Source organism: Cyprinodon variegatus, unplaced genomic scaffold (genome assembly GCF_000732505.1).
Source record: "Cyprinodon variegatus isolate N-32 unplaced genomic scaffold, C_variegatus-1.0 Scaffold604, whole genome shotgun sequence".
In the NCBI taxonomy this organism is placed as follows: Eukaryota; Metazoa; Chordata; class Actinopteri; order Cyprinodontiformes; family Cyprinodontidae; genus Cyprinodon; species Cyprinodon variegatus.
In genome coordinates, this window is record NW_015151057.1 from 223,980 (window position 1) to 237,786 (window position 13,807).

General features: G+C 39.5%; 1 protein-coding gene across 5 annotated transcripts in view; it reads right to left on the reverse strand.

The window, feature by feature from the left end:
* Window positions 1-13,807, reverse strand: part of LOC107096177 (pericentrin-like) — a 41,165-nt gene that overhangs the window by 13,206 nt on the left and 14,152 nt on the right. For 4 of the 5 annotated variants that reach the window (XM_015392717.1, XM_015392713.1, XM_015392712.1 and 1 more), the window contains exons 21-43: window positions 13,623-13,734; window positions 13,504-13,544; window positions 13,133-13,421; window positions 12,925-13,057; window positions 11,863-12,295; window positions 11,592-11,789; window positions 11,428-11,499; window positions 10,288-10,392; window positions 9,847-9,999; window positions 9,135-9,281; window positions 7,755-7,915; window positions 7,406-7,566; window positions 7,078-7,259; window positions 6,054-6,216; window positions 5,732-5,974; window positions 5,145-5,377; window positions 4,947-5,054; window positions 3,938-3,958; window positions 3,402-3,638; window positions 2,433-2,606; window positions 2,166-2,318; window positions 1,869-2,051; window positions 782-1,780 (exon numbers count right to left, since the gene is read on the reverse strand). In XM_015392717.1, the coding sequence (XP_015248203.1) occupies window positions 782-1,780; window positions 1,869-2,051; window positions 2,166-2,318; window positions 2,433-2,606; window positions 3,402-3,638; window positions 3,938-3,958; window positions 4,947-5,054; window positions 5,145-5,377; window positions 5,732-5,974; window positions 6,054-6,216; window positions 7,078-7,259; window positions 7,406-7,566; window positions 7,755-7,915; window positions 9,135-9,281; window positions 9,847-9,999; window positions 10,288-10,392; window positions 11,428-11,499; window positions 11,592-11,789; window positions 11,863-12,295; window positions 12,925-13,057; window positions 13,133-13,421; window positions 13,504-13,544; window positions 13,623-13,734 (4,701 nt within the window). The remainder of the gene's footprint in view (window positions 1-781; window positions 1,781-1,868; window positions 2,052-2,165; window positions 2,319-2,432; window positions 2,607-3,401; window positions 3,639-3,937; window positions 3,959-4,946; window positions 5,055-5,144; window positions 5,378-5,731; window positions 5,975-6,053; window positions 6,217-7,077; window positions 7,260-7,405; window positions 7,567-7,754; window positions 7,916-9,134; window positions 9,282-9,846; window positions 10,000-10,287; window positions 10,393-11,427; window positions 11,500-11,591; window positions 11,790-11,862; window positions 12,296-12,924; window positions 13,058-13,132; window positions 13,422-13,503; window positions 13,545-13,622; window positions 13,735-13,807) is intronic. The other variant, XM_015392715.1, reaches the window with a different exon arrangement.

The window sequence follows — 13,807 nt, forward strand, 5'->3', positions numbered from 1 at the left end:
ATTCCTGTAATTCTATTAAGGAATGAAATATTTTCCCCACAATTCCTTCTGTTTTTCCAACACATCACTTCAGAATCACAATAACACAAACTGGCTTTTCTTATCCAGCTTTGTCTTTTGTACACTTGCATTAATGAATATAATGCAATGTCTGTCCTGTGTGTGGCATTAAGGTCATTTGATTAAATATATGAGGAGGGGCCTTCTCTTTTAGCTGTTGAACAATTATTTTAAATTTTTTAATTTTATAATTCAAGAGAAACAAACCCGGTGATCTTTTTGGGACTGAAGTGAAGTTCTCGCACCACTATTCTGCAAAAGTTCACTTCCAGCCACTGGTAGGTGGAAGCATTAAAAGAGTCAACACATTTAGAACCAGCATAACACCCAAACTAGGGATTAGGGATGACTAATTAAAATATAATCCTCTGACTCTGCAAGGGAATGGTTAAACATGTCTATTTCCCCAGAAAACCTCTTTAATAAATGTAACAAAAAATGCTAAATCCATCAAAGGCTCCTTTTGGGATTGAAATTGAATGTGTCTGCAGTGTCCAGACATGCAACTGTATGTCATAAATAGTTTTAAAGATTAAAAAAAAGTCTTCGGCAAAGCAAATTTCCTAGTGAAAAGGTTCCTAATGGCTCCATCTGACATTTATATTACCCTGGATAAAAATAAAAAGGTCATTAACAAATGGGAGGCAGCAAGGGGGGAAATCCTTTGAGAACGACAAGAGTCCTAATTGGTGCTGTTGGATTTGCGCTGTATCACACTCACCAGAACCTCCGTCTGAGCCTCCTCTTGGCCGGTTTCCTTTTCTCTCAGTTTAGCTGTCAGCTCCTGGATAAGGTCTCTCATTGAACCTACTTCTTTTCTAAGTTTTTCGATTTCTTCCTGGAGCTGACACTCTCTTCTCCTGAGCGCCTCCCGTTCTGCTGAAAGCTCTCCTTTCATGGTCTCCAGAGTTTTGATCCTCTCTCTTGCCTCAGAAACCACTTTCTCCATCTCCAGGTTTTCTGCTCTTACTTCCTGGACTTGCTTCTCAAAAGTGAGGCTGGCTTCTCTGAGCAACTCCATTTCTAGCTTCATCTCATGGTCCTTTGTTTTAAAAGCTTCAATTTCTCTCATTCGCTCTTGTTCACTTCTTTGCAAATCCGAGATAACAGAGTTCAGGTGGGCTTTCTCTTCGCGCATTGCGTTTACTCCTTCGGCCGCAGCTTTCAAACTGTCCCTCTCCTCCTCTGACAGTTTTCGCTTCTCTTTCTCTTCCTCGAACTCCGTCTCCCTCAGCCTGAGGAGACTCTGGGTATCATCTAACTTTCCCCTCTCAGCTCCAAGTCTCTTTCCAAACTCCTCCACTTGTGCCCTGTACTCTTCCTCCTGCGTGAGCAACAAGCGCTCCAGTCCTTCTTTCTCGGCCACAGCGGTTTCAAACTGACTCTGAACGGCTTTGAGACGCGAGTGAAGAGAAGAGGAAGAGGTGGAATGCGTGAGGCTGATTTCGTGCTTCAGGCTGTTCGGACCTCCCCTCCTGTCCTGGAGGTTGTCTGTGTGAGGTTCAGGGCTGGGGGAAGGTGAGGGATTGATGCTGTCCCCATCCTGGGAGTCACTGACTTCATGAAGATTAGGAGCCAGGGTGGCGAGCTCAGCCTGCAGCGTGCTGATGACCTCATGAAGACGCTCCTCTTCTTCCTGCTTTTCTTGACGCACCCTCGTTATTTCAGATCTAAGATGCTCGACCTGAGATCGCAGATCCTCCAGCTCAACCTCCAGAACCTTTGAGATAAACGGTAAAGAAAAAGCAAACAATTTCAGGAAGCCTCAGCAAAAGCCTTTCTAAGATGCAGAGCACAAGAATATTTACCCTGACTTTGCTGTCTCTCTCACTCTCCAGTTCTTGTTCAAGTTTTTGAATCTCGCAGTTAAGATGATCGATCTCCTGGTTTTTCTCCTGAAGGAGTGCTGCGGGGAGGGGTTCCTCCTCATTCACTGCTGACCAAGTTTGTTCCTTGTTTTCATTTACCTCAGTGAGGGAGGAAATAGTCTCCTAAAAGTCACACACAGTAGATCGTTTACAGCTTCAATACTCTATTGTAAACCAGTTCGAAAAAAGAAAACAAACAAAAGAAGGAGTCTTTTGTAAAAGAAAAGCAGTTCTTACTTTGAGGGTAGATATTTCCTTCTGAAGCTCCTCAACTTGTGCCGCATTGTTATTGGTAAGAACTTCAAGCTGAGCGGTGAGGTGCTTTAGCTCAACCTCTTTTTGGTTTAAGTGCCTCTGCACATTTTCCAACTGGTTAAGCAAAACCTCAACCTAAAAGATCCAAACAGTTTAAACAAACGTCCTAAACTTCCCATTTCCACCAAAAGGTGGCGCTGCAGTCCAACATCTAAATAATCCACAAAGCAGTTTTATAGAGTAACAGACCTCTTGCTCTTTGCGATGTAGATTTTCCTGAGCTGCATCCAAGGCATCTCTAAGCTCATCGGTGGGATCATGCGTGTTGTCATGGTAACAGTGCCTTTTCTCATCCAGTTTAGACTGCAAAGCTGAGATTTGGAGCCTGCTGGACAGCTGCTGCTGCTCCAGAGCAAGCTTATCCTGTAAGAAAAGGAGATCAGAGATCACTGAAAACCCATTTATTTCCCCTGACATGGAGCCCTGCCCAAAAACCCTAAAACACATTCACATCTGTCACGTTTACAGCAAAAGTAGAAAGTAGAAAGCAAAATTGAAAATGTGGCTAGGTCTCATAATCAGCTCTTTACATAAAAATCCAGAGCAGTCATGTATATTGTACAGCAGATTAGCTGTTCTGGTCAGATGAGACCAAACTGGGACTTTTTAGCCTTAATAAGGAAACACCTCACATAGTGTGAGACATGGTGGTGGCAGCATCATGCTGTGCAGATGCTTTTCTTCACTGAGGGACAGGAAAGCTGGTTGCAGTAAATGGAAGGAAGCAAATGAAAAGACACATCTGGAAGAAATGCTGTTGGAGGCTGATAAAGCCACTAAGCAAACAGCCAGAGCTACATGGGGATAGCTTTTATGTATCAAAGTGACGAGTTAAAAAAGTCCTGTCAAAAGCAATAAATGTAAATGAGAACCGGTAGGAGAAGAATGAACAAACAATGATGTTCACAGACCCACTGGCTACCTGTAAGAGTTTGTTTCTTGATGTTTTTCTTTATTTTCTTTCTTTATTTTTTTAATCAAGTCAAATTCCAGTCCTTATTTTTGCAAAGGTAGTTAATTTCCTATCACCAAACTATCATGCAAATATGACCCTGATAGACTATGTTGATATAGGTTTTTTTTATGTGATGATATCATGATAAAAAAAACATTAAAAAGGTGGTAATAACTGATTAGCGGTGAGGAAGCGGCTCTTACTTGTGTGAGCTCCTGTTCCCTTAGCTTGGCTTTGCGCAGCTCTTGCTCCATTTCGTTGACCGCTCTAACGCTTTCAGCACTGTTGAGGAGAGCTTGTTCCAGCTCTCGGATTCTTCCTGCTAGTTTGTCTATCTCCTCGTTGCGTTCTGCCAGATCGCGCTGCGCTTGTTGATTGGCCTCAAGTAATGAAGCATGGTCCTCAGTCTTATCTCTGATTAAAGCTTGTAGACTCTCCACCTGCAGGGAGACCATTTTTTTATCTCAAAATCAGAGTTTATGTAGAAAGTAAAAAAATAAATAAAAATGATGAGCAAATAAGCTACACAAGCCATTCCAGATTTGCAGCTAATGATAGATATAAGTTAAACCATTCCCAAGAGCAATAAAAATAAAGACATGCTGAAAAATACTAACAGCTAATAATGATGGGGGAGAAAACCAGAATTATGTTAAAGAGGCTACTAAGGAATAAGGAAAATCATGCATAAGTGTCAGAGAAGCAATGAAAACAACTAGACTACAATTAGATTTCATACCTGCAGAAGCAAGTCGTCAAACTACAGCAATCCATTCAGCACAGGAACAAACGAATAGCAATAGTCAGGCTCAATGGCAAACAAAATACAGTCTGTTTTAATCAGTTATTAACTATATTCCAGTTGGAAAAAACATTTGTAAACATAAAATTTTAACCCTAAATCAAAGAACTTTAAAGTTTAGTATAAGAATTCAAGCCGATTTATTTGTAGGTTATTTCTGTGAGTTAAACATCAACCCAAACACAAAACTGGTAGAGATTCCTTTTTTAACTAAAACTGTATGAAAATTAAATGTCAAATTAAAGAGCGATTCCCAAGGTCACTAATTTCACCAATGCTAAGCTAAGGCCTCAAAACAAGTGGAGATCGAGTTCATGTCTTAACCAGTTTCTATTATCCTCCACTACTCTTGTTAATCTTCTAAGTAAACTATTTATCAGCATGCAATTCAGCATTACATACCTGCTTCATTTTCTCCGTGAAATGGTTTGAAATGTATTCATTGAGAATGCTCAAATCTCAATGCAGCAGCAAACCCTTAGATGCATTTTCAGTACATATAAATCAGCAGCTTGAAGCAATTTGATAACATTTTTACTGAGCTGGATGCCTTTCCGTGCTCCATTTAATTTTTTTTTTTTATAGATCTAACATTACCTCTTTGTTTCATCGATTTTGGTCTTCATTATTCTTTGTACCATTCAACAGTTAAACAAGGTAACAATCCTAACCTCAATCCACCTCCTGGTAGATTTCTGTTCTTGGATTGAGCCAATTCATTTGAGTCTCATTTCCTAAATAGTCACCTTAAAAAGAGGGTAGGAGGTGGACCAATGGATGATGCAAATCAAAACTTTTTGTTATAAAATATCCTGGATGAGATGCAGCCTTTGCATAGCTGAACATGACTAATACAACTAAGGTACAGCATGGAGATGAGGTGAGACAATCAACATTAAGCCAAATCAGAAAATGAGTGAAAATGGAATCTAGGATTGGCTCTCACCTTGTGTGCCTTGTTATCTACATTTCCTGTCTGTCTGAGCTCGGCTTCCAACCTGCGGATCTCCTGCTGGAACTCGTCTCGCTCGTGTTCACGCTCCACTGCTTGCTCCTACACACATTAAAACAAATTATGTGAAAAGTTGTTCAAGATCCAAACAAAAAATAAAGCAGGATCAGATAACAGCCTGTATTAAGTCACCTCTATAAACTGTCTGTCGTATTTCAGCTGCTTCTCCAGCGCTTGGACACGCTGACCAAGGTCTTCAACGTGAGTCTTATGCTGCAGGTCTTTCTCCAGGCCTTTAGTTTCCTGATCTTCCAGCTCTCTCTCCAGGTTCCTGAGGCGCAGCGACAGAGACTTGTGGTCTTTTTCTGCCTGCCTCTGTAAGTCCAGCCTGTCCTGGGTCAGACGCTCCGTCTCTGCCAGCAAAGCTTAGAGAAGAAAAAGGGTAAAAGGTACAGGTTTCTTTTTAGATTAACACAAAAAAAGATAATATATTAGAGGCTGTTTTAATACAATCAACCACACAAACAACAAATGGCACAGCAACCTTACACTGCAAAGAACGCCCCCCCCAAACACACACGGCCACATTTCACTCTGACCCACAAACCTGCGTCAGGATCTAAATTGAGCCAAAGGGCCAACGCAGAGATGGCATATCTGAGCACAGATATTACATAAGTGCACGGTCAGGCTGATTCAGTGAGGCAGTGCAGTTTTCTGCAGACACATTTTCCACCATCTTTTTCATTTATTCCAGATTTTCGCTCCATCCTGCTTACCTTTCTCTCTCTCTCCAAGTCCAGCAGAGAGATGCTCCTTCTGGCGCAGCAGAATGGCGTGCTCCTCAGTCAGCTCCTGATACTTTAACCTGACGCTGTCTAACTCTGCACTTATGCCCTGCATCTTATGCAGCTTCACCTTCAGGCCTTCCAGCTCCTCCGCCAGCCTCTCTTCTTGCGCCTCTTTCTGCTGCAGAGACTCCTCTAAGGCAGCTTTTTCAGCCACATAGCCCTCCAGAAGCCCTGGAAACAAAGAGCCGGTTGAATATTAAGACATTCTGCAAAAATATAAACAAGCCTTTAACAAAAATATATCGCTAACCCTCCGCCTTGTGGAGCTCCAGCTGGAGGCGACTCTTCAGCCTGGCCTCGTCATCCAGCTGCTTCAACAGGAGCTTGTGCTGTTCAAGAAGTTGGGTGGCATCTTCTCGACCCTGGGAGAACTTTTCCTCCAGAGTAAAATGAACACTGCACGTCTGCTCCAACTGAAGAATGCAGACAAATATGATAATCAGCTCTAGGTGCCCAAACTTTTGCTGGAAATCATTGAAAATGTGTAGAATAAAATAATGATAATAAATAAAATAAAGCCTTTAAATAAATGTATTTTACTGCTGTAGCATTACACCGCTCAGGATGTTTCAAAATACCACAACAATTTCTGAAGCTAATAAAAGTTAATAGAGGCATAAACATCATTTAATATGCATCATTACCATTATTTAGGTTTAAGCACAATGCCAAACATGTTAATAACTAAAAATATTTAAATTTATAATCCACCATTCTTCATGTTGATTTTTTTAAACTCAACTAGACTAACTTAAATAGAGTTCTTTGGTAGAATTTAAACAAATATTTCACGCTTTAGAAATTTTAAAATACGGAGGAGCTGTAGTGCTGTGGGACTGTCTCTCTTCTAGAGGACATATGAACCATTTAAGTGGTATCAGTCTAAATAAAAACATTTGGTTGGATCATGAGAGCACTGAACTCAAACAGGAGAACAAACCAGTATAGAAATGTTTTCAGATGCACAATAAACTCACCATTTCACACTTTATACACAAAGATTGTGAGATAATACAGAAGGTCAAGTGCCATTCTGTTGTCAAAAAGTAATTACACAAAGTAGCAATAATCTTGCTAGTCGTGATGTTGTAAAACAACTTCCAAATCTTTAATTTCCCCTAAATATAAATTTTTCAAATTAAAAAGATAGAAAAGTAAAAGTAGATGTTTATCTCACTGAAAGGTTTGGGAAAGAATCTGAGTGAATTTCAAGGCTTCTCTGGCGTCATTTAGAGGCTTGCAAATAGCTCCATCCATAACTATCATCTCTTCACCTGTGTATGAGCTTGGTTGAGCAGATCCAGGAGCGTCTCCACTGCCAGACGTAATCTACTGCAAGCTTTAAGAGCTGATTCTTCTCCTCCAGGACTGATCTGGGAGTCTGTAACCAGCAAACTTTCACAGAGCGTTTGAGTGAGTTCCATGTCCTCCGAGGTCAAATCTGCGACTGAAATACCTATGAATTAGAAAACGAAAAAGTTTCTTTAACTTTACATTAAGTGAGAAAAAAATAGATTCAAGCAGTTAATTCTTGAAAACACAAAAACCCGAATCATAAAGGTTATTCCAACCATTTAAATAGTATACGGACTAGCAACTGACCGGATTCTTGATCTCTATTCACTGCTTTATGTATCGTTTGCTCATTTCTTTGGAGTCTAGTGTTGATCTTTTGTCCAATCAGCTCCTCAGTAGCTATGACGCTGTGCAGCATCTCCATCAGCACTTTACTCATCTTTTCATTTGATTTGTACAGTTTGGTCCTGTGAGAAAAAAAAAAAGGTTTACATTGTTGACATTTAAACTAGGATAACATTTGTTGGCATTGTGTTTTTTAATCACATAATGGGAGAAAGATAAAATAAGCTGCCCTAAAGACAATCAGTGCTGGCGTTAAAAACTATTTTAAAAAAACAGCTTGAGAGGAAATGTAAAATGACAAAAACCTTACCTTTCCTCTTTAGCATCCTGTAAGTCATCAGTGAGCATCTTGAGAAGGTTGCTCCCCTCCTGACTCTCTCGTTCCCTTCTTTGTAGAAGGGTATCCAGCGTCTCCATCTCTGAACGTTTTCCATGCAACTCCTCCTGCAAGCACCCGATTTCTGCTCGCAGCTGTAGGAGGGAAATGTTTACCAATTATTCCACTACCTAAAACAAAATCATACAGTTGATATAAATGCTGGGCTTCCTTCACTGTGCCTGGTAACACACCATTTGAGTCTGGTGTGAGCATCAGCTACCAGCAACCGTTTGGATATTACATTAGCATGATACAGTGCAGAATTCACCAACAATTCCTGCTCTTCAAACAGTCCTTTGAACGACTGACGCAGCCATATTACAATGAAGATATCAATATTTGTTGTACCTCCTTATCTTTTATGTCCATTAGTAACTCTTTAAAAGTGAAAATGTAGAAAAAAATAAACTAGCAAAAAGACATTGTTAAAAGCACACAGTATTATTATCACCCAGTTCTTAAAATTAAAGTGTCGAGTCAGTGCAGTTAGGTTGAACTTTAAACCATCTGAAAGCCAAATGCTCAGTAGATGCTACTCTTACCTTTTCAGTCTCCCCCTGTGGTTTCACTACGTCTTCCCTATAGTTTCTACTTTTCCCTCCTTGGCTCATCTCAAGCAGCCACCTGGCTCAATAAAACAATGCCACTGCCATGGCAACAGCCTCCACCTCCTCTCTTAAAGCTCTCTATGCCAACCTCACAGAAACCAAAGTGTATGTTAATATTTTACTTTAAAAAGCAAAAGGTGCCATGGAAACCAGTACAAAACAAACTCCTTTATCACCACGATAAAATGTCTATTTGGCAAAAACAAATAACAGATCCCTTGGAAATATATTTACCGTATTTATTTATTTATTTTTTAATAGTATAGCACCAAACCACCGTCAAACAAATTAAACCAAATGTTTCACAAACCTTTAGAACAACTGAATAGGAATGAAAAGAAAACAAACATAAACCTGTGCTTTTAAAATGCCCCGTTTTCGAAACCCATGCTTTATAATTTGAAATGTCAAAGAAGCAGTGTAAACCCATTCGAATCAAACTACAGAATGCTGATATTTATCCACCTATAAATTATTATAAGAAAAAGAATAAAAAGATTAGAAGTAGAAAAAAGTAGAGTAGATGCCCTAATAGTCACATTTTGAAAATGTATTACAAAAAATCTAACAAACTCACTCATCCTCGCTGTTCATTTAGTAATAATTTAGAAATGTATTATAGTGTTGATTTTATTTCTAAATGAGAAAAAACAAACAAACTGTGCAACAGCTGATGGACTTTATGTTCAAGTGTTTTCAGTACCTGGGTAACTACAGCATCTAGTTGCTGCAGCTGGGTGGTGAGCTGGCTCATTTTGCTTGTGTAGCTCTGTTCCTTTTCCTGTTGCTGAGATGTCAAGCTCCGCCTCAAACCTTCGAGCTCCGCCTCTTTGCGTTCTTCAAATTCAGTCTTTAACGAAAGAAGCAATGTAGGTCCATGAATATGAAGATGCAGGGGGGAAAAAAAATTTAGTCTTCCCTTAGATCTTAAGCCATCTGACTGAGTGAAAATCTCAAATAGTCAACATGCTTGATTTAAATAAGAAAAAAAAAAAACAGCAAAAAACAAAACACACTCTTTCCTGCCTTAAAACCTTTAGCATTAAAAGTTTCATAATCCCCTATCCAACCTATTTATCTGCTGTTTAGATGAATGAATGGGCACACGTTGCCCAGAAGAGCAGAGATTGAGACTGGAGACAGATGGAGGTCGATGTCTCTCCACACATTATGGTGGGATTATGAGAAACTGGGTTTGAGTAAAGCTTATATGGGACAGAATCCAAGGGAACCATCAATTGAACTGGTGCAGCTGGAGCTTAGAGAGAGCATCACAACAAGCACACAGCTCTGGATTATCTTAACGTTACATAATATTTCCAACAAGAATGCCACATTCCAAAAAAAACAAACTTCATTTTAAACATTTCTGAGATTCTTCTGTTTCATCTCTAACCTAACAGCTTAGTGTTTACCTTGAGGTGATTAATCCTGTCCTGAAGTCTCTCTTCAGACTGAACTTTGAGAAGCTCCAACTCTTTTAGGAAGTGCTGCTTTTGTCTTGCAGCCTCTTCTTCAAGCTCCCTGCGACAAGCCTCCAGTTCACGCTCAGAGGTTCCCCTCAGCTCCTGCAGTTCCACCCAATTGCAAAACCATAGTTTACAGGCGATAAAATTCTAAAGCTTTAAAGAAAAAAAACTAAATGGACCTACTGAGCAAACAAGCCATTACAGAGGATAAACTATGTTTTAGCGTAATCTCTGCTCTAACTGGCTGAAAGAGTCACCAACACAAGACCGTAGTGTCAACCATTTAAAAGCATTCACATTACAGGACTCTGGGTGCATAGATGATTGCTAAAAATGCATTTCTCAAATATTAAGATAATGTCATGCCCTTTCATTCATAAGGAGCACCTGAAGCTGATTTTGGTGCTGTTGGATAAGCTGGTCCTTCTCAATGTTGTAAGTTTGTGAGACCTCCTGCAGGGCAGTGCTGTGTTGATGCTCTAGTTCCAAAACCTGAGAAAAAAACAAAGCAAAACAAAAAACAATATCAGTTACAACAAACTAGTGATGTTTTGGTAAAATTGCTGCTTGAAAAACCCCCAAATATCATTCATTATTGGGGGGCTACTCAGTAATTTGTACTCAGCTCCTTGTTCTTGAAATCTAGCTTCAAATGACTGAAAACTGACACAAAGCAGCAACATCTTGGTGATGTCTGTGGAAGACCACCTCCTTCTTTCAGCATAGTTACTGTAAAGGTTTTTATATCAATGAATAAAAAAACCCCAAGGAACTGGTCACCGACTTCAGAAAAATGTGTAGAGAACCAGAGGTGCAACATTTCTGCAGGTAGAGCAAACTACAGATTTCTTCTCAGAAGGAAACCACTGTTTAAAAATTTTATCAAAAGAAGCAGTAAACTTACAAAGAGAACTTCAACACTATGTATGCAGACCTTCTACCGGGGGTAATTTAAACAGTCCTAACAAGCACCATTGAAAGGAAAAAAAGCTAAACTTTATACAACAAGAATCTACAGCCTATGCAGCCCCTCAGGTCATGCAACACTTCTTCTTTCCAAGTTCTAGGATCTCCTCTAGGATTTAAAGGAAGACGATAACAAAAGCAAACACATTCCACTAACCCTCTCTTTCCTTTGACAGAAGGTACTAGAACAACTGTGATGGCCTACCTGAGGAGACACCCTCATCCTAGCTCCAAATGCATCAGAGCCAACACTGTCCACCAACTTGTACTGTTCTGCACCTTTAGCCCTGCCTAATATCTGCACACCACTTTGTTATGTAGAAGTGTGTAAAAGCTTTGTGTATACAACTACTTGGTAGTAATCTCAATGCACATAAGCTCCTATCCATTTTCCAACATCTGTGCACAATCCACATATCAACATATCTTTTCCTTTAAAATAGTATTTTTTTCTTCTCTCCTCTTCATCTACATTTTATCTGTCAATGACTTTGACTCTAAATTTCATAATCTAACTCAAGATTATTTTTTTTGCATAAATACATTTAGGGGAAACGGTACCTGCTGCTTCAGTGTTTCCAAGGCTTTGCAGTGTTCTTTATCTAAAGTCTCCTTTTGAGCAGACAGCTCCATCTGCAAAAGAAAAAAAAAATATTTACTCAAATCAGTATTTTTTGTATTTCTTTAACACAACGAGCTTCAGTAATGAGGCTGTATTTTATTACCTTGTGAACGTGGGTAAGCTCAGCAGCCATGGCCTTGAACTTCTCCATCTGTACCTGAGCCAGCTCCCTCTTCAGCTCCTCTCTGATGGACAGCTGCTCTGCAGCCTGACACTCCATCAGCTGCTTGTGCTCTGAAGCCTTGGAAATCAGGTCCTGGCGATGCTTCTCTTCAAGCTGGTTAATTTCATCACGCAATGCCTGGAAAGAATTTGAAACTATGAAGTAAAAATATTTAAAAATATCTAACTTCAACAGTCCAACATTTACTTACTTGAACTTCTTTTAAGTAGGTGGCCTCCAAAGTGTCCATATTCCCCAGCATCCTCTTTTCCAGCTCATCCCGCTCTTCCTGGTGTCGGCTAACCAATTCCGCTTCCAAAGCCTCCAACTGCGCCTGACTGGTCTCCTGAAAAGCAGCTTCCAGTTTAGACTGGAGGGCTGATTCCAGAGCAACAAGCTCAGCCTTATGCTTTTTTTCAAGCTCAATGAGCGTAGCTGCCAGCTGATCTGTGTGACAGGCACTGAGTGAATCTAGCTGTGCTTTGTGTTTGGCATTCAGTGCATTCATCTCTTCTAAGTGCTTGTTTAGGAGCGCTGTCCTCTCATGTTCGAGCTCAGCTTTATGTTTATCATTCAGCTCTGCCATAGACTTTTCATATCTCTGAGCCAAATGGTTCTCCAAAGCTGCTTTATCCTCTTGGAACCTGGAGACACAGATGGTAAACCAAGGTTAAAGGACAGGAGAAGAAAGTAGATCCCTCTAATATTTAAAGGCGGAACACCTGGCGACATGTAGTTAGTCAGTGCAAACCAAGTTTGAATTTCCAGATAGAGCCCATCTACTAAGGTAAATATTTAATGAGCTAGAAAAAAAAAACTTAATAATGAAGATTTATTCACAAATGCTTAGATTTTATATTAGTTTATAAATGTCTAGTTAGTTAATGGAGCAACATATTATATTGGTAATTAGTAGTTTATTACCAAATCACTTTAGTAACTAAATCTAATGTAAATTATCCAGTTTAAAACAAAAATAGCAGCATTGGGATTTTGAGACCAGATATATTTTCTAACAACATTCCTGTCCTTCCTTTTATGCAATTCAATGAATTTACCCTTTAAAGCTATCACTTTTGAGATAAAAAAATACATTTATCGGATACTGATGTGACCTATTCATTAGGTGTAGGTTTTAACAGTGAGATCCAGTTAATCAGTTATTCATAATTTCTAATTTAATACTAATGTAAAACTTTATTTTTTCCTATATTAAATCTTAAAAAGTAAATGGTAGACAGCAAAAATTTCGATAGATAAAGCCATGTCAGACCTTTGCTGTGCCAGTCGGAGCTTCTCTTCACTCTGCTCCAGAAGCTGATTTCTGAGCTCGTTTATTTCCACAGCCATGCAGTCCTTTGCATTTTGCAGCTCGTTGTCATACTGAGTCTTTAGATGCTGTTGGCCTGGAAGACAAACTTTTTTTTAAAAACAAAATATCTGAAATGTAATATCCATAACTCATGTATAAGTGAGCTCACTTTTATCATCATCGTCCAGAGCAACTTCAAGGGACTTTCTCTTCTCCCTTTCTTCATCCAGAGCTTTTTCAAGGCACTTCTTCTCCCTCTCAAAGTCTGACCTCAAAGCAGATATCTCGTTTTCATGTTTCCGTTGAAGCTCTTCTCTCAGTTTCAACAGATTATTCTCACTGAGACCGGATTTGTGCTGTTCACTTAGGGCAGCAAGGTTGTTCTCAAGGTTGTGGATGATAGCCGTCCTTGTCTGTAGCTCCTCAGTGAGATGCCACAATCTCTGTTCTATCTCAACCTGATTATTTAGAAAGAAAACTGAAATAAAACCAATGATGCTGATAAAATGAAAAGCATATCTTGTAATTTTATTTTCTTACCTCCACCTGCCTGTCTGCCTCCAAATGCACTCTTGTAAGATCTACAAGAAGATTTCCTTAAGGTTAAGATCTAAAGACAACAGTGAGCATTGATTAGTTAAAATGTAATTGTGAGGTACCTTGTACATGACTCTCAGAAAGCTTGGCTCGGAGTTGTTCCAGTTCAAGGGCATGACGGGTCTTCATCTCTTGCAGTTCTTCATAGTATTGGTCTGTGAGGTTAGAGCGCTCCTGAGAAACAAGAAAGAAAGTTAAGAATCTAAGAACTGTGACTAATGAGTCTTTATATTACAAGGATATAAAA